Source organism: Primulina tabacum, chromosome 16, assembly GCF_025594145.1.
Source record: "Primulina tabacum isolate GXHZ01 chromosome 16, ASM2559414v2, whole genome shotgun sequence".
Classification (NCBI taxonomy): Eukaryota; Viridiplantae; Streptophyta; class Magnoliopsida; order Lamiales; family Gesneriaceae; genus Primulina; species Primulina tabacum.
Window position 1 is genome coordinate 12,302,309 of NC_134565.1, and position 20,438 is coordinate 12,322,746.

Genomic DNA, 20,438 nt, shown 5'->3' on the forward strand with positions numbered 1-20,438 from the left:
TTGGTCATTAAATAATTTGAATTCATGAATATAAATTCAATTGAGAATGATTATCATCGAAACTTAGTGAAATCATTTATCTAGATACTTTCTCTCAGTGATATTTCTCCATTCGGTGTTAGTTTATTATTCATTTGCAAATAAATAGTTGTTAAACAAATCAACATTCTTTTGATTTTTCTAAATAAAGTTGAGACTATTTTAATTACAAGCACTGATATACATTATATTCACAATCCTCGTGGGATTCGACATTCGTACTAAAAAATACATTTTACTATAACTTGACGTCGTGCGCTTGCGAGCAATCGAGAAAACACCCAACAAGTTTTTGGCACCGTTGCCGGGGAGTGTCAAAATTTGAATTTATATCTGTATTTTTACCAATTAGTCTAGATTTTAATTTAGAGTTTTTATTTTTATTTTATATTGATTGGTTTTTCATTTTTTCAGCTCAACAGTACATGCTAAGATCGCAAAACTATGACTCGCTTATTTTTAGTCAGGAGATCGAAAGAACTGCAAGAAGATTAAGAAAAGCAAGAAGAGAACAGATACAAGCAATGGCTGAACACAGAGAGAATGACATACAAAACGTGCTAGAGGCTATACCTATCAGAGATCACTTTCGACCAGTGATCAACAATCATTACTCTGGTATTGAAAAAGGGACCATCAACGCCAGTAATTTTGAGTTGAAGCCTGCTTTGATCAATATGGTTCAGCAAAACCAGTTTGCTGGAACTGCCACTTCTGATCCTCACGTTCATTTGAGGACATTCCTGGAGATAACGGATACGGTAAAAATTAATAATGTTCCTGATGATATTATTAGGTTGCGTTTGTTTCCATTTTCTCTCTGGGACCAAGCAAGAGGTTGGCTTCAATCGCTTCCTTTGGGGAGTATCACGACATGGCAGGAGTTGGCGACTAAATTTCTGGCAAAATACTTTCCTCCTGCAAAGTTTGCACAGTTGAAGATTGAGATTAGTACGTTCAGGCAGACTGATTTTGAGCAACTCTATGAGGCGTGGGAAAGATACAAGGAGCTGTTGAGAAAGTGCACGAACCATGGCTTTGAAGACTGGGTGCAAATCAAATTATTTTACAACGGTCTAAATGGGCAAACACGAGGAACAGTAGATGCAGCAGCTGGTGGCACGATCTTTGCCAAATCTCCTAAGCAAGCCTATGACTTGCTTGAGCAGATGACTATAAACAGTTACCAGTTGCCGTCTGAGAGGTCAGGAGTGAAGAGGACAGCTGGAGTGTATGCTGTGGACCCTATTACATCACTCACTACACAGGTATCTGCAATAACCACACAAATAGCAGCGATGAATAAGGTGAGCACATCGGAAATTGAGGATCCATCGACTGTTGCAGAAGAACCATCTCTATATGAAGAAGCTCAGTATATCGACAAACGAAATTTTGGTGGATTTGGAGGATATTGAGTTAACCCTCCCCCTAACACTTATCATTCTGGTTTGAGAAATCACGAAAATTTTTCATATGCGAATAATAAAAATGTGTTGAATCCTCCACCGGGGTTCAATACATCAAAGGGGGAAGGAAAGCCTTCATTTGAGGATTTGGTAGGAATGTTTGTTGCCTAGTCTGGAAAAAGAATGGCAAGGACTGAGTCTCGTCTTGACAATATGGAGACTCACATGGGAAATATGGGTCCACAATGAAATCTTTGGAGACGCAAATTGGGCGGTTGGCCAACGCTTTGAGAGATCAGAACAGGGGACAATTTCCTATTAACACAGAAGTTAACCCAAAAGAGCAGTGCAAGACAGTCACTTTAAGGAGTGGAAAGGAATTGGAGGTACAAAGTCCCAAAGAGAGAGTGGAAAGTGAGAAGACAGTTGAAGAAGGTGAAACTGAGGGATCCAAATCTGAAGTTGAAGTTGAACAACCTCCATTATTTAAGCCAACTTTTCCATACCCTGAGAGGTTCAAAAAGAAGAATTTGGATAATCAGTTTGCAAAATTCTTAGAGATTTTCAAGAAGATACACATCAACATACCATTTGCCGATGCTCTGGAGCAAATATCGAATTATGCAAAATTTATTAAAGATGTGATGTTTAAGAAGAGGAAGCTGCTGGAGTTTGAGACTGTGAAGCTGACTGAAGAGTGTAGTGCCATTCTGCAAAAGAAACTACCACAAAAATTAAAAGATCCAGGGAGTTTTACTATTCCTTGCTTTAATGGAGGTTTTAAATGTAGTAAAGCTTTATGTGACTTAGGAGCAAGTATTAATTTGATGTCATTTTCTATTTACAGGGAACTGGAGCTTGGAGAGGTTAAACCAACCACTATCACCTTACAGCTTGCAGACAGAAGTCTCACGTATCCACGTGGGATCGTTGAGGATGTACTGGTAAGAGTGGATAAATTTATTTTTCTTGCTTACTTTGTGATTTTAGATATGGAAGAGGATCATGATGCTCCATTAATCTTTGGAAGACCATTCTTGGTGACTGGAAGGGCATTGATAGATGTGCATAAAGGTGAACTCACCTTGAGAGTTGGCAGAGAATCAGTCATTTTTAATATCTATCACGCCATGAAGGGATCAAATGAGGTAAGCACTTGTAAAAGCATTGATATTATAGACTCATGTATGTCTCTTGAAAGTGCAGAAACTAGGGAACCTTTGGAGAGCTGTTTGATAGGTGCTGCAGGAACTGTTGATTAAGATAATCGGGAAGTGAAAGAGCAAAAGGTGGCTCTTGAGGCACTGCAGAAAGAAAAGAGAAAAGATGCACCGCTTGAGGAGTTGAATGTAAATGAGAAAATTGAGGTAAAACCATCTTCCCCTGACCTGAAGGATATGCCAATCCACCTTTGCTATGAATTTTTAGATGAGAAGTCGACCCATCCGGTAATCATCTCTTTCTCTCTTACATGTGCTGAAAAAGATAAACTATTGAGAGTATTGAGGAAATATCAAAATGCTATAGGATGGTCGATTTCTGATATTAGGGGAATTAGCCCTACTATATGCATGCATAAAATTTTAATTGAGGAGTCATATACTCCTTATGTGGATCATCAGAGGAGGTTGAATCTTGCAATGAAGGAAGTTGTGAAAAATGAGGTACTAAAATTGTTAAATGCTGGTGTAATTTATGCCATTTCTGATAGTAATTGGGTGTCTCCTGTACAAGTTGTGCCTAAAAAAGGTGGAATAACTGTGGTTAGAAATGAAAATGATGAACTAATATCTACTCGTACTGTAACTGACTGGCGAGTATGTATTGATTATAGAAAGTTAAACAATGCCACACGTAAAGATCATTTTCCACTACCTTTTATTGATCAAATGCTTGATAGACTTGCTGGTTATTGTCATTATTACTTTTTAGATTGTTATTCAGGTTATAACCAAATTGCTATAGCGCCAGAAGATCAAGAGAAGACTATTTTCACATGTCCCTATGGCACGTTTGCTTTTAGGAGAATGCCGTTTAGGCTATGCAACGCACCTGCCACTTTCTAGAGGTTCATGATGGCCATATTTGTAGACATGGTGGAGGAAATAATGGAAGTCTTCATGGATGACTTTTCGGTATTTGGTTCTTTGTTTGATCATTGTTTACATAACTTATCCCTTGTTTTGCAGAGATGTCAGGAAAAGAACTTAGTTCTTAACTTGGAGAAATGTCACTTTATGGTCCAAGAGGGCATTGTTCTCGGACATAAAGTGTCTTCTAGGAGATTAGAGGTAGATAGAGCCAAGGTGGTTGCAATCGAAAAACTTCCCCCACCAAAGAACATCAAAGGAATAAGGATCTTCCTAGGACATGCAGGATTTTATCGTAGATTTATTAAAGTTTTTTCTAAGATCACTAAACCCTTGTGTAATTTACTCGAAAAAGAGTCCACTTTTGTATTTGATGACGATTGTTTGCAGGCATTTGAGAAGATCAAGAAAGCATTAGTTACTGCACCAATTATGATAGTGCCCGACTGGAAGGAGCCCTTTGAGCTAATGTGTGATGCCAGTGATTATGCAGTGGGTGCTGTCTTGAGCCAAAGAAGAGAAAAGATGTTTAGGGCATTTTACTACGCAAGCCGCACAATGGATGCCGCACAACAGAATTACACTACTACTGAGAAGAAGATGCTTGCAGTAGTGTTTGCTTTCGACAAATTCAGGCCCTATTTAATCAGCACAAATGTAGTTGTTTTTACTGACCATGTAGCTATTCTCTACCTATTCGCCAAGAAGGATGCAAAACCACGCTTGATAAGGTGGATTTTGCTTCTACAAGAATTTGACTTCGAGGTCAAAGATAAGAAAGGAAGTGAGAATTAAGTGGTTGACCACTTATCGAGACTTGAGCTGGAGGAGAAGAAAGAAGAGGGAGCTATACAAGAAACCTTTCCGGATGAGTAGCTCTTCGAGGTAAACTCTGTACTCCCTTGGTTTGCTGATATTGCAAATTTTTTGTCTTGTGGTACACTTCCTCCAGATTTGAGCCATCATTAGAAAAAGAGGTTTTTCAATGATGTCAAGTTCTTCTTGTGGGATGATCCATTTGTGTATAAGAGATGTGCTGACCAAGTTATAAGGAGATGTGTGGATGGCGTTGAAGCACACCAAATTCTGGAGCACTGCCATTCGTCACCTTATGGTGGACATTTTGGAGCAACACGAACAACAACTAAGGTATTGCAATCTGGTTTCTATTGGCCTAGTTTATTTAAAGATAGTTATACCTTAGTGAAATCATGTGATAGATGCCAAAGGTTAGGAAACATCTCTAGGCATCACGAATTAACACTAACGAATATTTTGAAAGTGGAACTTTTTGACGTTTGGGGCATAGATTTCATGGGACCCTTTCCCCATTGTTTTGGTAATTATTATATTTTATTAGCTGTGGATTATGTTTTGAAATGGGTGAAAGCAATCGCTACCAATACTAATGACGCTCGTGTTGTAGCTAAATTCGTGCATAAGAACATCTTCACCAGATTTGGAACACCGAGGGCCATTATAAGTGATGAAAGTACACACTTTTGCAATAAAATTTTCAACTCACTTTTAGCAAAATACAATGTGAAGCATAAGGTGGCACTAGCATATCATCCTCAATCAAATGGACAAGCTGAAATATCCAACTGGGAGATTAAACAAATACTGGAGAAGACTGTCAACACAAACCGGAAGGATTGGGCCATTAAGTTAGATGATGCATTGTGGGCCTATCGGACTTCATTCAAGACACCTATTGGGATGTCTCCCTATAGGATGGTTTTTTGTAAAGCATGTCATTTGCCGTTGGAGTTGGAGCATAGAGCATTTTTGGCTGTGAAGAAATTAAATTTTGATTTGCAAGCTTCAGGAGATATTAGAAAACTGCAGTTGAGTGAGATGGATGAGTTTCGAAATGAAGCTTATGTGAATGCCAAGATCTACAAAGAACAAACCAAGAAATGGCATGACAGAGTTATTGTGCGAAGAGAGCTCAAACCCGGACAACAAGTATTATTATTCCATTCTCGTCTAAAGTTGTTTCCTGGTAAACTGAAATCGCGTTGGTCAGGGCCATTTGTTGTGGAGACGGTGCATCCTCATGGAGCTATCGAGCTAAAGTGCAGTGATGACAGAACCTTCAAGGTGAATGGACAGCGGGTTAAGCCTTACTATGGGACCGAAGTAAGGAATATGGACATTGTCAATTTATGCGAACCAAACTGAACAGACAGTGACAGTCGGGCTGACGACGTTAAACCAAGCGCTTGTTGAGAGGCAACCCAACCGGTATCTTTTATTGCTTTCGTTTTCTTAATTTGCTTTTCTTTTATTTTCAGTAGTATATTTGATTTTACGTTTTCTTTTTATTTAATTTGGCATGTGAAGATTATTTACTGATTTATGTGTTTTTATGTAGGTACAAGTTGAAACTGGGCCTGAATAGCGCCTAGGCGCTATACAAAAATTTGCGCCTGAATAGCTCCTAGGCGCTATACAAGAAGCGCCGTAGCGCTGAAAGCCGAAGGTTACGCGCCGCAGCGCTAGATATTCTGCGTCTAGGCGCGGAAAGTCAAAGGTTAAGCGCCACGGTGCCACTTACTCAGCGCCGCGACGCCAATGCTTGTTCGTATTATATGAAAAAAGGGGATCCGAGACTTCATTCTTCAAAAAACAAAAGCAAGCGCCGCGGCCCTCCTCCATTTTCACCAACAAAAAATTCGCCTCCCACCATAAATCTTCCACAAATTCCACTTTCAAACACCACAATACACCACTCAAATCGTCCTCAAACCAAATCTACCTAAATTTCCTACTCCTAAACCATCTTTTGAATCGAAAATTTCTGAAAAACAATTCTTCAACAGAACAACACCGGAGGAACTACAAGCATATCTGGGTCAACCAATCATAAGGTAACAATCTTTGGGGTAGTGAGTTCTGATTTTAATGCTTGAATTCTGAAGGATTTAGGTTTTGAACTACGTACGTAAAGTGTTCGATCAATTGCCTCAGTGAGTTTGTTGTTGGGAATTGTTGGATTCGGAGACTTTGATGTTAGAAGGAATCATTAACTGATTTTTTGTGTTGATATTGTGGGTGTTGAAATATTGTCATATTTGTGTGTGAGACGTTGAATGTTGTTGTTGAGGGAGTTGATCTTGAATTGAAATATGCCGCCAAAGAAGAAGAGCAAACAGGTTCCGTTTGGGGATGGTGAGTCGTCTACTGTCAGTTTTGATAGACGACGGTTCTGGGATGCAGTTGCTGCTGAGAATTTTACTAAATTGTTAGAAAAGAATATGCAGCGAGAAGAGGCATGGATCAAAGCCACCCACATTGTGATACATTGACTCACGCTCGAGCAATAAATTGGCACAAATTTGTGAAGCCCCCAGCTGATGCAGTGATGTCCCTTGTCAGGGAATTTTATGTCAATCTGAATGTCAAACATGAGAATTATCACGTGAAGGTTCGAGGGTGGATGGTTGCCTTTGATAGCACAACAATTAATTCGTTGTATTCGATGCAAGACTACGAAACAGATGGATACACACTATTCATGTGAGAGGCCTACCCCTATGAGACGATCATTACCACACTATGTGAGTCGGGCACGGTTTGGAAATTTAATAATCAACGAGCCTCGGTCACATTCCTTCCGACGTCGATGAAGAGGCAGACATATAACTGGTATCACTTTGTTGCCTCGCCGTTGATGCCATCTGGGCATGTATCTGATGTGACTAAAGCGAAGGCAGCATTGGTTTTATGTATCCTCACCGGTCGGACAGTGGATGCTGGCCGGGTGATTATGACGTCCATTTTGCAGGCTGCTAGGGGCACATCCACTGTTAGCATGCCCCATTCATCGACGATCACCGACCTCTGTCATGTAGCGGGGGACACTTGGGATGATAATGAAGCCGTACTGCATACGAAAGGAGATATATAACAGGATAGGCCACTCCCGAGAGGTAAAAGACGGAGACAGATTACTAGTGGCCAGAGAGAGGCTTCAGGCAGCGAAGCACATTCACAGCCCGGCCCACGACATTGACACACACGACATGTGCAGACTGACAACCCCCGTCTTGATGAATTAGAGCGCAAGATGGACAGATTATTGAGGATGACATGCGAGCATCAGGAGTACGTGCACGATTATCATCGAGTGCTTGCTCCGCACTACCCTGCTACTAGTCCATCGGGCGAGTCATTCCCACCACAACCAACATTTGGACACGAATCTGATGACGATGAGGAGGAGCCTGAGCTGTCAGGCGAGGAAAGCAAGTCTTGATGCTCGCTGTATGAGGTAAGTAATCCCCTGTTTTTTCTTGTTTTGTTTTATTACTGTACATTGGGGACAATGCACGTACTTAAGCTTGGGAGGGTCGTTTACTTTTGAGCTTCAGTTTTTATTTTCAGTTTTAGGAATCTCATGATTATTTATTCCCTGCACAGTAGAGTCTGGTCTTTCATTAAAAAAATCGTTTATTTATTTATTGCATGCTAGAAATGTTAGGAAGAGTCATGGATACGTCATTGTGTGGTCAATGATGGAAATGAAATCGTGGTTTTAATGTATATATATATTCATGATAACTTGGGAGTCACAAATATCGTTGCACGGTCATGTTTGTTGATACTAGCAATGTTTAGAGACAATTTACATGCTTGTGATGCTAAATGGACAATAGGGATTTGAATTTTAGTAATTTTCACATGACATTAATTGACACTTTTGTAAACACAAAAATGATCTAGGCAATCTTTCTCAATGTCTTTGGGCCTGTTTTCATTGTTATTATCGTTCGTTAGCCCATTGATCCTCGAGTAGATTGAGATGATTGACCTTTCTTTGTGCACCTCTCATATATCATTTGATTGAAAATTGCATGTGATTGGTTTGCATGAGTTGACCACTGGATTGACGGTGATCTAGAATTTGCTTGAACACTTTTTGAGGTGAAATACGGATAATATGTGACATAGGAATGATTTAGGCAATCTTTGGAACCGTTTAAGCCATTGAGCCTACCAAATAAACATGAAACATCCCTAGTGTCCCATTTTTGAGCCTATTTAAAAAATCAAGTGGTGTGTGTCAGTGACATACAATTAGCCCCCACTTGTATCTATTCTACATCCCACAACAACTACCTAATGAAGCTTATACACTTTTTGTCCTACCTAATCTTGAGAGAAATAAGTTCATTGGTGTTGTAACGATTCAAGTACTCCTTGAAAAGAAAAAGGAAAAAAGTAAGTAAATGCGAAAAAAGGAGTTGAATAAGTGACAAGAAAAGAAAAATAATCAAAGGAATGAATCAAAAAGTGGAGAAAAAAAAGGAAAAGTATGGGAAATCGATGATATGAGTGAGAAGAAAACAATGAAGTGATAGGGAATGAAATTAGAGTGAAGAAAATGAAAATTCGATTATTTCTCTCAAATTTTGATTTCCATACCTTTTATTGTAGCCATGTGTCATAGCTTAACATTACAAGCCTACAAGACCTATGACAAACATGGTTAGTAAGTATGAATTTCAATCATTTGCATGTCATCATCCCATTGTGTAACATCATCGTTTGGTATACTTGCATTGAATATCTATTGAACCAAACAATAACCAATGAAATCCTGTGGGATCTGTGTAAGTGAATTTGTATATTTATGAAGTGTGATTTGAACTGATCAGAAAATCCCTTGAGTTTATAAAGCTAGTTGGTGTTGTAAATTTATTTGAGCATTTGATCGGGTAAATGAACATTGACATATCACACACGCACGTGACTCTTGAGTGATTATGAATTACATAAAAATGGATCAATCTGAGGCCACTGTCACTTTTTGCATATCCATGACTATAGTTGTCAGCGTTAATTTCTTACTTGAGTCTACGTTTCTATTTTTTTTCCCTCTTAATTTTGCTCGGGACTAGCAAAAGTTCAATTTTGGGGGGTTTAATAAGTGCAAGAATTGCACTTAATTTATATGTTAATCCTTTTGATCTATGCTGGTTTCGAACAGAATTACGCGTGAATTTTGTTGTTTTGTGTCGTGCAGGGGATAAACAACTAGTTGATGGTTTAGAGAAATTATAGATGTTTTTGAGCGTGAAACCGCAATAGACAAGAACCGCAGCGCCAAAACAAGCGCAGCAGCGCTCAATTGTGCGAATGACGAGCGCCTAGGCGCTGCCCAAGAAGTGCCTAGGCGCATCATTGTCGAAGTATAAGCGCCGAGGCGCTGACCGCACAGCGCCGCGGCACCACAAGGCCGAAAGACAAGCACTTAGGCGCTAAGGAACAAGCGCCGCAGCGCTAACCTTCACAATTGACGGGCACCTAGGCGTACTTACTCAGCGCCGCGGCGCTAATGGCGGCGAAACAAGATTAAATGGGCTTCGACTCGCGGCCCAGACGGAGATATAAGAAAAAATCGAGGGTTAAGAGCAAGGGGGCCGTTTTATGAGAGAAAAACAAACAAGAGACTGACACGAACACGTGACGAAGATCCAGAGTGCATAGAATGATCACAAATACGAAGAACGACAGATCTTGGAACGGAGACGACACTTCGGATTTGTCATCTATTCTTTCGTTTTTGCATTTTCGTGTATTTCGATGTCTAAATCTTTGAACATGCGCTGTTTTTATTCAGATTTCATCATGAACTAATTTTCTAGTCTAGATAATGAAGTAGCTTTGTTGATACGATAATTTGACTCGGTTCTTTATATGATTGAATTCCTTCTTGTTTAATTGTGTTCCTTTGTATTGTTTTGACTGCAATTTACTGGCCATAAATTGTGTGTTATTTGATTAATCCTACAACTCGGGAGAGGGAATAGGATTACAGATCATTGAAGACACATCGTTGATTATTAATATTGTTCGGAAGGCATATAAATTTAGCGAGACTTGGGCAAGAACTTTGCGTGCATTTATCATATAAATCTAGATTCTTATTAGGAATGTTTGAATCGAGGTTTGAATGATACAGTTTATTCGTCACTTGGGAAAGGAGGAATAAAATAATTAAGTGTTCTTTGTCATTAAATAATTGGAATTCATGAATATAAATTTAATCGAGAATGATTATCGTGGAAACTTAGTGAAATCATTTATCTAGATACTTTCTCTCGATGATATTTCTCCACCCGGTGTTAGTTTATTATTCATTTGCAATTAAATAGTTGTTAAACAAATCAAACTTCTTTTGATTTTTCTAAATAAAAAATTTAGACTATTTTAATTACAAGCACTGATATACATTGATATTCACACTCCTCGTAGGATTCGACATTCGTACTCAAAAATACATTTTACTATAACTTGACGCCGTGCGCTTGCGAGCAATCGAGAAAACACGCAACACTCGACTTTGCTTGGATCATCTTTAACTCCATATCTAGAAATAATGTGGCCTAAGAATGCCACTCTCTCGAGCCAAAACTTACTCTTGCTGAACTTTATAACTTTCTATCTTGAAACGATTGTAGAGTCGTTCTCAAGTGCCGACAATGTTCCTCTCTGCTCTTTGAGTAAATCAGAATGTCATCAATGAAGACTATGATGAATTGATCCAAATACGGCTGAAATTCACGATTCATGAGATCTATGAAGATCGCTGGCGCATTGTTCAACCCAAATTGCATGACCATAAACTCATAATGCCCATATTGAGTCGTAAAATCTGTCTTATGAACGTCGGACTCTTTCACTTTAAACTAATGGTATCCGCACGAAGATCTATCTTCGAGAAAATTGATGCTCCTTGCAATTAATCAAATAAGTCTTAAATTTTTGGCAAGTTATACTTATTCTTCATGGTGACTCTATTCAGCTCCCGATAATCATTGCAGAGTCGCATAATGGCATCTTTTTTCTTCACGAATAATATCGGTGCGCCCTACGGAGAACAACTACGGCAAATAAAACCCTTGGCCAACAATTCTGGAATTTGATCCTTTAGCTCTTTTATCTTTGCGAGTGATAGACGATAGAGTGACTTAGAAATTGGCACATTGCTTATCATCAACTCAATACCAAATTCAACTTCTTGGTCCGGTGGAATGCTAGAAACATCCTATAGAAAGACGCTAGGAAAGCCTCTGATGACTTCAACATCCTCTAACTTCTGACTGACTGGAACATGTGCTGAAATAACACATGCTAGAATAGCTTGGCAGCCTCGCTTCAAAAGTTCCCTCACACAAATGCAGGAGATTATGTGCGGCATTTGGTTGTTTCTCGCTGCCTCAAAGACAAAAGATTTTCCATTTGGTTGTCAAATAGACACTGACCTCAGCCGAAAATCAATCAAAGCTCCATTCAGAAATAACCAATCAATGCCAAGTATGATGTCGAATTCAGGCATTGGGAGTACGATGAGATCTGCCTGAACCATATCGTTTTGCAAACGAAGCTATAGATTCATCACAATGCTCGAAGTGACCCTTTGATCACCGGAAGGAATATTAACCTTGAAGCCCAATCCTGTGTCCTCGTGTATAATATTTAGTTGCTTGACGAATGTCTCGGATATGAATGAGTGTGTAGCTCACGATTCCAGCAATGTGTAGGTAGCTACTCGTGTTGAAGCGTAAGAAATTTCTATATTTATTTTTCAAAAATTTTTGAAAATTAAATGCTTGGACTCTAGTTTTTCTCTAAAATTATGCATTGTAAACCCTTAAATTTTCAAAAATATCCTTTTTATCCCTAAAAGTTTTGAATTTTGTCATTCTATTCCCAAAAAGTTTCGAAATTTACATTTTATCCCCATACATTTTGAATTCCATCAAATTAGGCTCTAAAATTTCGGAATTTATTGTTTTAACCCTTAAGATTTTGTAAATTGCGAAAACAACCCCTAATTACATAATATTTACAAAAAGCCCCTAGACTTTTTTAAAAATTGGCAATTTAGTCTCTGCATTTTTGAAAGTTCCATATTCAATCTAGAATTTTGGTTTATCTCAATTTCAGTCCTTGGACTCTTCAAAAATTCAGATTGGTCCTTAAAATTTCGGCCAAGTGCAATTTTAGCCCCTTAAGTTTTGAATTTGCAATTTGGTCCCCATAAATTTCGAAAATACCATGCATGCCCTTATTCTCGATTTTTTTCTCAATTTTAAGCCTTAAAATTTTTTGTTTGGATTTAATTATCTCTTTTGCATAATTATGGCTCATAATTCAAGCAAAATTTCTATAGTTTCTATTGTCATCTCTTGAGTTTAACAATAGTAGAGTAGGAAACCTAATTTTTTCTAGGTTCTTCTTGATCCCAAATCAATTCTCATAACATATATTTAACATTTCATGCAATAAAACCAATATAAAAACGTTAAATAACTAGGTTACTAGAGTGATTAGAGTCGTGACTGGCTTCTCCTCAGCTTCTTCAGCATGAATCACATAAGCTCTGCCCACAGTTGGTCATCTCTTCTTCGGGCAATCAACAATTTTATGTCTCTCTCCTTGCATAGGAAGCATGTAATGTTCCAGATTTGACGACTGTCCTCACTGCACCAAGACGAGTCTTTCCAGCGTGTTTATGTCCTCACTCACACGCACCCTAGGAAACTTCCCAGAAGGTCACCCATCCCAAAATTTTCCCAAGTCAAGCACGCTTAACTTTGGAGTTCTTATGTGATGAGCTAACGAAAAGAAGATGCATCTTCGTGATATGAGTAGTAGAAATAAAATCTTTTAATCCCTCTTGAACTGTACAATCCATTACATTGAACAATCTCGGAATCCCTCTCATTTCGGTGTGGGATCGGTTCATTCGTGTTCCCTGCACCTTGAAGCCTGTCAGGAGCCGCTCATTGTCCGTGCAAACTCATTGCACCAGCGATCACCCCCGCCCTCTTCGGCCCCGGGCATCACATGCCCACCATCTTCCGCTTGGTTCGTCCCCGAACCACACTGTACTAAGAGAGGTCGGCTCTGATACCAACTGTAACGTCCCAGATTTGACGACTGTTCTCACTATATCAAGACGAGTCTTTCCAGCGTGCATATGTCCTCACTCACACGCACCCTTGGAAACTTTACAGGAGGTCACCCAACCAAAAATTTTCTCAAGTCAAGCACGCTTAACTTTGGAGTTCTTATGTGATGAGCTACCGAAAAGAAGATGCATCTTTGTGATATGAGTAGTACAAATCAAATCTTTTAAGCCCTCTTCAACTGTACCAGTCCATTACATTGAACAGTCTCGGAATCCCTCTCATTCCGGTGTAGGATCGGTTCATTCATGTTCCCTCCACCTAGAAACCTGCCAAGAGCCGCTCATTGTCTGTGCAACCTCATGGCACCGGCGATCACCCCCCCGCCCTCTTCGGCCCCGAGCCTCACAAAGGACCTATATGATCCTGATATGCACTTGTCATAGTGTAGGCAATTGCACTCTTTGCATAATGGCCCATCTTCAGATTTTGGTGCTTCAGGCAGTGGTGGATTTTGTTGTCTCGGCCTCTTCCATTTTCTTTCAGGCTTTTGTTTCCCTTGAGCTTTTGGAGGACCCATAAATTGCCTCTTGACTAGCTGAGAGCTCTTTTGGTGCTGCTGCCTCTTGCGCTGCATCTCAAAGTAAATATCTTTCAGGGCTTGCTCAGCTTGAAATGCACAAGCAGTGGCAGCTGCATAATCTGTCGCTCGCATCATAATCACATCACATCTTATGGTAGGTCGAAGTCCATCCATAAAGTGCCTTAATTTCTCAGCAGCATCCCTAGCAATAAGGGGTACAAAGTGACAACACCTATCGAATCTCCTAACAAACTCAGCCACAGTCGTGTCTCCCTGACGGAGAGTCATGACTTCCCTCTTCAAGCGCGCTTGGATGTCGGCAGTAAAATACTTCTCATAGAAAATGTGAAAATTTTTCACTTCTCCCCATAAAGGTAGTGGCTCCAGATTTTTAGTGGAAAGACTACTGCTGCAAGCTCAAGATCATGAGTAGGGTAGTTCTTTTCGTGAATTTTCAGCTACCTCGACGCATAGGCGTTAACTCGGTCGTTTTGCATCAGAATTGCGCCCAAACCAAGTTTAGAAGCGTCGATATAAAGAACATACTCCCCTTGCCCCGATGGCATAGACAATACTGGCGCTGTAATCAAGGCTTGCTTCAGCTTATCAAAACTATCTTGACACTCGGATCCCCAAATAAACTTCGCATTCTTCTTAGTCAAAGATGTCAAAGGCACTGCAATAGATGACAATCCCTTGATGATTTTTCGATAATAGCCAGCTAGTCCAAAGAAATTGCGAACCTCGGTAACACTCTTCGGTACTGGCCATTCTTTCACTGCTTCCACTTTACTCGGATCAACTTCCACGCCATCACTAGAAATGATGTGGCCTAAGAACGCCACTCTATCAAGCCAAAACTCGCACTTACTGAACTTTGCATATAGCTTCCTGTCTTGCAGTACCTGCAGTGCGATCCTCAAGTGACGGCTATGCTCTTCTCTGCTCTTGGAATAGATCAATATTTCTTCAATGAAGACAATAATAAACTGATCCAGATACGGCTGAAATACGTGATTCATGAGATCCATGAAGATCACTGGCGCATTGGTCAACCTGAACGACATGACCATAAACTTATAGTGCCCATATCTCGTGCGAAATGCCGTCTTGTGGACATCTGACTCTTTTACTTTCAATTGATGGTATCCAGATCGCAGATCAATCTTAGAAAATATTGATGCTCCTTGCAATTGATCAAACAAATCTTCAATTCTAGGCAGTGGATACTTATTCTTGATGGTGATCCTATTGAGCTCTCGATAATCAATGCAAAGACGCATACTACCATCCTTCTTCTTCACAAATAATACCGGTGCGCCCCATGAAGAATAACTAGGGCAAATAAAACCCTTGTCTAGCAATTCTTGGATTTGATCTTTTAGCTCTTTCATTTCAGCAGGTGCTAGACGATAAGGTGCTTTTGATATAGGAACTGTGCCCGGCATTAGATCAATAGAGAATTCCACTTCACGATAGGGTGGAATACCAGAAACGTCCTCGCGAAAGACGCTAGGAAAATCTCTCACAATATCAACAGCTTCTAACTTCTGACTGATGCATTCATGTGTAGTAGTGACACATGCTAGATAAGCTTGACATCCACGCTTAATAAGCTTCCTCGCATATAGACAAGAGATAATGTGCGGCATTTGCTTGTTTCTTGCCGCCTCAAAGACAAAAGATTTACCACTAGTTGGCCTAATAGATACCGATCGCTAACGAAAATCAATCGAAGCTCCATTCGCTGATAACCAATCCATCTCAAGTATAACATCGAATTCGGGCATAGGAAGCACAATAAGATCTGCCCGAACAACATCTTTGAATAAACAAAGCTCCAGATTCTTAACAATCTTAGACGTGAGCATTTGATCACCGGATGGAATAGAAACTTTGAAACCCAAACCCATATCTTGAGGAGAAATTTTCAGTCTTTTGACGAAGGTTTCAGATATAAAATAATGTGTAGCTCCTGAATCCAGCAATGCATAGGTAGCTACTCCTAGAATGATGATCCTCCCTACGGTGAAAATATCTTTTAATTCTTTTCGTGTTGAAACTTAAGGATTTTACTATCATTAATTTCCCAAAGTTATATGTAGATTGCGTGTTGAACTTAAGCATTTCTTAAAAAAATTTGTATTAAAGCCATTCAATTTTCCGAATTTCGCATTCTAGTCCCCAAATTTTTTAATTATTACAAATAAATCCTTATAGTTTCGAAAATTCTGATTTTTGCTCCTCATGTTCTGAGAATTACATTATCGACCCTTGAGAATTCAGGATTGTACTTAGGTCCCTTATCTTTCGAAATTTCTTTTAGCCCTCAAATTATCGAAAATTGCACTTTTAACCCAATAATTTCGATACCCCAAAAAAACCCCATAGTTATGATTTTCTTTAAATTTTGGCCCTCAACTTTATATTTAGGATCAAATCATCCATATAATATGGAACAAAATTAACATCATTTCCTATGGTTTCTAAAATCATAACTTAAATCGAACTAAGGTAGAACATGCAACCTAAACTCCACTAGGTTAGATCTTGTTCTCAATTCAATTCTAATAACCAATTTAACATTTTAAGCAATTGAAAGCAAAAAAAATGTTAAATGACTAGGTTACCCATGATAAGCGTCGTGTCTGCCTCTTCTTCTACTTCCTCGGCATTCATCACATAAGCTCTTCCAACCGTAGGTGCTTTCTTCTTTGGGCAATCAGAAGCCTTATGCTCTTCTTCCTTGCAGATGAATCATTTGTAAGATCCCCACATGCACTTGCCAAAATGAAAACGGTTACACTCCTTGCAAGGTTGGTTATCGGCAGGCTTAGGTGCTGCAGGTGGTGGATTCTGCTGTCCTTGTTTCTTGACTTGACCTTGGGGCTTTGGTGGCCCTTGAGGTCTAGGAGGACCCGTATATGGCTTCTTATTAGGCTGATTATTATTCTGATGTTGTTTCATCTTACGCTTTAACTCAAAGTCAATGTCCTTCAAGGATTGCTCAGCCTGATATGCATAGGTAACTGCTGTAGCATAATCCAGAGGACGCATCATCATAACCTTATCCCGAATGGTAGGTCGTAGGCCATCCTTGAAGTGTTTAAGTTTTTCTTCCGCATCCCTGGCAATAAGGGGTACAAAGTGACAACTCCTATCAAACTTCTTCATGAATTCGGCAACAGATACGTCTCCCTGACGAAGAGTCATAAATTCTATTTTTATTCGACCTCTGACATCAGCAGTAAAATACTTCTCATAGAATTTTGTTTTGAGTTGAGCCCAAGTGAGTGTAGCAAGGTCAACACCATGCTCGGCTCCTTCCCACCATAAGGCAGCATCATCCCTAAATAGATAAGTGGTACACCTCACACGATCAGCATCTCCCATGTCCAGATAGCGAAAATGTACCTCAAGTGAACGAATCCAGCTCTCAGCAGCAAAAGGATCGGTAGTGCCAGAAAATTCCTTCGGCCCTAGTCTCCGGAACTGATCATAAATATCATGTTGTGGCCTAGGTGGTTGCTGTAGCTGCTGCTGCTGCATATCCTTCTAATGCACGAGTAGCAGGATCCCCTGGAGGAGGGGGTTGTGGTGCATTCCCTTGATGATTCACACTGCTCTCTGCTTGGTTCTCGTTAACGTGGGCACGTCTAGGAGGCATTTTATCTGAAAATTTTCCAAATTCTAACGTAATCAACATGCATTTAAATCTTAGTTCTCTAATCATGCGACATATCCTAACTCATTTAGCAATTTAAGCATGTACATCATAAATATTCAAAGAGCTAGTAAACATGTAACGTAACCATATTATTCATGTTATCATGCAGGTAACAACATATTAAATCATATAAAGCATGTAAAACTTACAAATTGAGGCTTGACGACTGAACTTCCTGGCACTGATGGTGGCACAACCCTTTACAGGACCTTTGCTCTGATACCAACTGAAACGTCTGCTTATTCATTTTCTTAAAAAGTACTAGAAATATTTTTTTTTTAAATCTCACATCTTTCAGCCTAAACATATACATATACATATAAATACTTTTGCACCATTTTAAAATAAACCATCCACTAATAATTGAAAATCCAAAGGGAAAAGTCAAAACAAGAAATCGTAACACGTTTTACCAACCTAAAAGCAACAAATGTTTAAACGTGTAGCCCATACTATACCTCTCAAAATCTCTCAAAAAGCATAAATAAAATGTCGTAAATATCTTTAACTTAAAATCATAAAATTAAATGCGGAAATAGAAGCACTGGTCCTGGGGTTATGTGCACTGACAGTCCAGCAAGTCACTCGTCAAGACCTCCAACATCATAGTTATTTATATCACCTGCATCATACAAATAGAGTGAGTCTAACAACTCAACACGTCCTATCCTTGATAACAAGTAATTACGTAATACATTTAACATATAACAGTGAAAAATACTTGTACTTAAAATATCATTTTCTTAATAATGCATAAACTTTAAACTTAAACATTTTAAAAAACATAACCGTGTCACCTAACATAATCATATTCATATCCATATTCATATGCATGTTCATATTCATGTTAATGTTCATGTTCATGTCCATGTTTGTTGAATTCAGATCGTTGATTGTGACTTTCGTGTTCATATACTTGTTGGGCGATGGATCCATCTACATGCAACCACCGTACTTAGGCGGCGGAGGACTCCAGCAACACTCTCATCTGTCAACTGGGCCCTGGCCTTACGTATTAACATATCATCATATACATATACATATCCGTATCCAAGGAAACACGATCGTCGGGCTCCCACTGAGACCATAACCCTCACGAAATTTCCAACATATCATCGTATTAGTCACAATCACTTCCCATCCTTTAACATGTTATCATTACTCAATAAAAATCATGCATATACGTATCGTTTTTATTTTGAAACCAAGCATGCAACATATCTTTTAAATGTCCAATTTAACTTAATAATTTATGAACATTTAAAAATCATGATTTCAACGTATAAAAATTTATAAACATGTGAACTAATCATATTAGCATATAAAATAGCAAATAGGGCACTGCCATGACGTTTACTAATTTTCCGGTGTAAAAAGACCGTTTTACCCCTGGACGTGACATTTTACATTTTTGACCTTTTCCTGATTTTCTTGACTCTAACATGTCCCAAATAATTATTTAAGCCTAAATTAAAATTCTCATAATTTTATTTAGCCTAAAAACTAGGCTTTTTAATTAATTCGTAATTAGTCGTTTTGAAGGCGTTTTAATTCCGAAAAATCCCAAACTTTGATATAAAATTCCTAAATTCTAAATTTAGTCTTTTTATATTATTTTAGTCCCCATGAACTGTAACGCTTTGATCGGTTTTGATAAAATAGCAGCGGAATACTAAAAATTTTACTTGAAGGGAGGAAGGATTAAAAATTTCTTGACATTAAAACATTTACAATCAAAAGTATATACATGATCAATGAAATGATACAACAAAATACAAAATATCATTTTTGTGATCATGTCCAAAATGCTAGCAAAAGTAGCCTTCTTCCTTCCCTCTCTTATGCATATGACTCCGGCCTCAACCAACGTCCCGGCTCGTCGCTCTTATCTGCATCACATGAAATAACTAAAATGAGTATAAAACTCAGCAAGTGGAACTCTTACCTAGCAATGGACATATATATATCATACTCTGTAAAACATGGCTTTGAAATCATTAAATACCATCAACTCTTGAAACATAAATATCATAGCATGAATAACAATAATGATACTATTTCTCTTTTCTCTGTTGGATTGATATCTATATAGTATCTCTATCTTTGTACCTATATCCCATCGATATACATCGATAACTCTGAGGGATATAAGCCTATGGTCGTTGATCAACTAATTGCATGCAATCTCTGACTATGTATCTCTATCAATCCAATAAATCATTTAAACTCTATCTTTGGCATTAAATCAAACACTTTGAAGACTCTTTTCTCTTGTATTCCCTTTTTCACAATTGAGACATAAAATGCCTCCATAATATACAACAAAGTGTATCAATACATATCACGAATCAAATGAAGGGAATAGCACATTAAAACCATGGAAACACCATACATATATTATCATGTGAGCACAAGGAAATAAAATTCCACTTACAACCAATAGAACCCTTGAATATAATCTCTTGGTACACAACCTACAACAATAAACCATGTATTGCACCATTATCATCTCAATAATCACAAACCCATACCATTAAATCCATAAAACCAACACAATCCACAAACCCAATACTTCTCCCAACACCAAAACCAAGAAATAAACAAACCCATAAGCTTACCTTAACTCCTTGAACCCACAAGAACCTTAATCTCCCCACAAATAACCAA

The 20,438-nt window shown here is 38.7% G+C and overlaps 1 protein-coding gene across 1 annotated transcript; it reads left to right on the forward strand.

Moving 5' to 3' along the window:
* The first annotated feature begins 1,693 nt into the window (after nt 1-1,693).
* On the forward strand, nt 1,694-5,942 carry LOC142528356 (uncharacterized). Its single transcript, XM_075633398.1, has 9 exons — nt 1,694-2,225; nt 2,296-2,361; nt 2,439-2,522; nt 2,712-2,896; nt 3,071-3,211; nt 3,929-4,216; nt 4,508-4,687; nt 5,171-5,680; nt 5,916-5,942. Exons 1-9 carry the CDS (start codon nt 1,694-1,696, stop codon nt 5,940-5,942), a joined length of 2,013 nt encoding a protein of 670 aa, XP_075489513.1.
* Nucleotides 5,943-20,438: the final 14,496 nt, after the last annotated feature.

Excerpts from the sequence above, each read along its gene's own strand:
- LOC142528356 (XM_075633398.1), top strand. The coding sequence starts at position 1,694 with ATGAAATCTTTGGAGACGCAAATTGGGCGGTTGGCCAACGCTTTGAGA. Across the intron at positions 2,523-2,711 it reads ATTGATAGATGTGCATAAAG|ATAATCGGGAAGTGAAAGAG; the intron begins GTGAACTCACCT and ends CTGTTGATTAAG. Across the intron at positions 2,897-3,070 it reads ATGAGAAGTCGACCCATCCG|AGGAGGTTGAATCTTGCAAT; the intron begins GTAATCATCTCT and ends GTGGATCATCAG.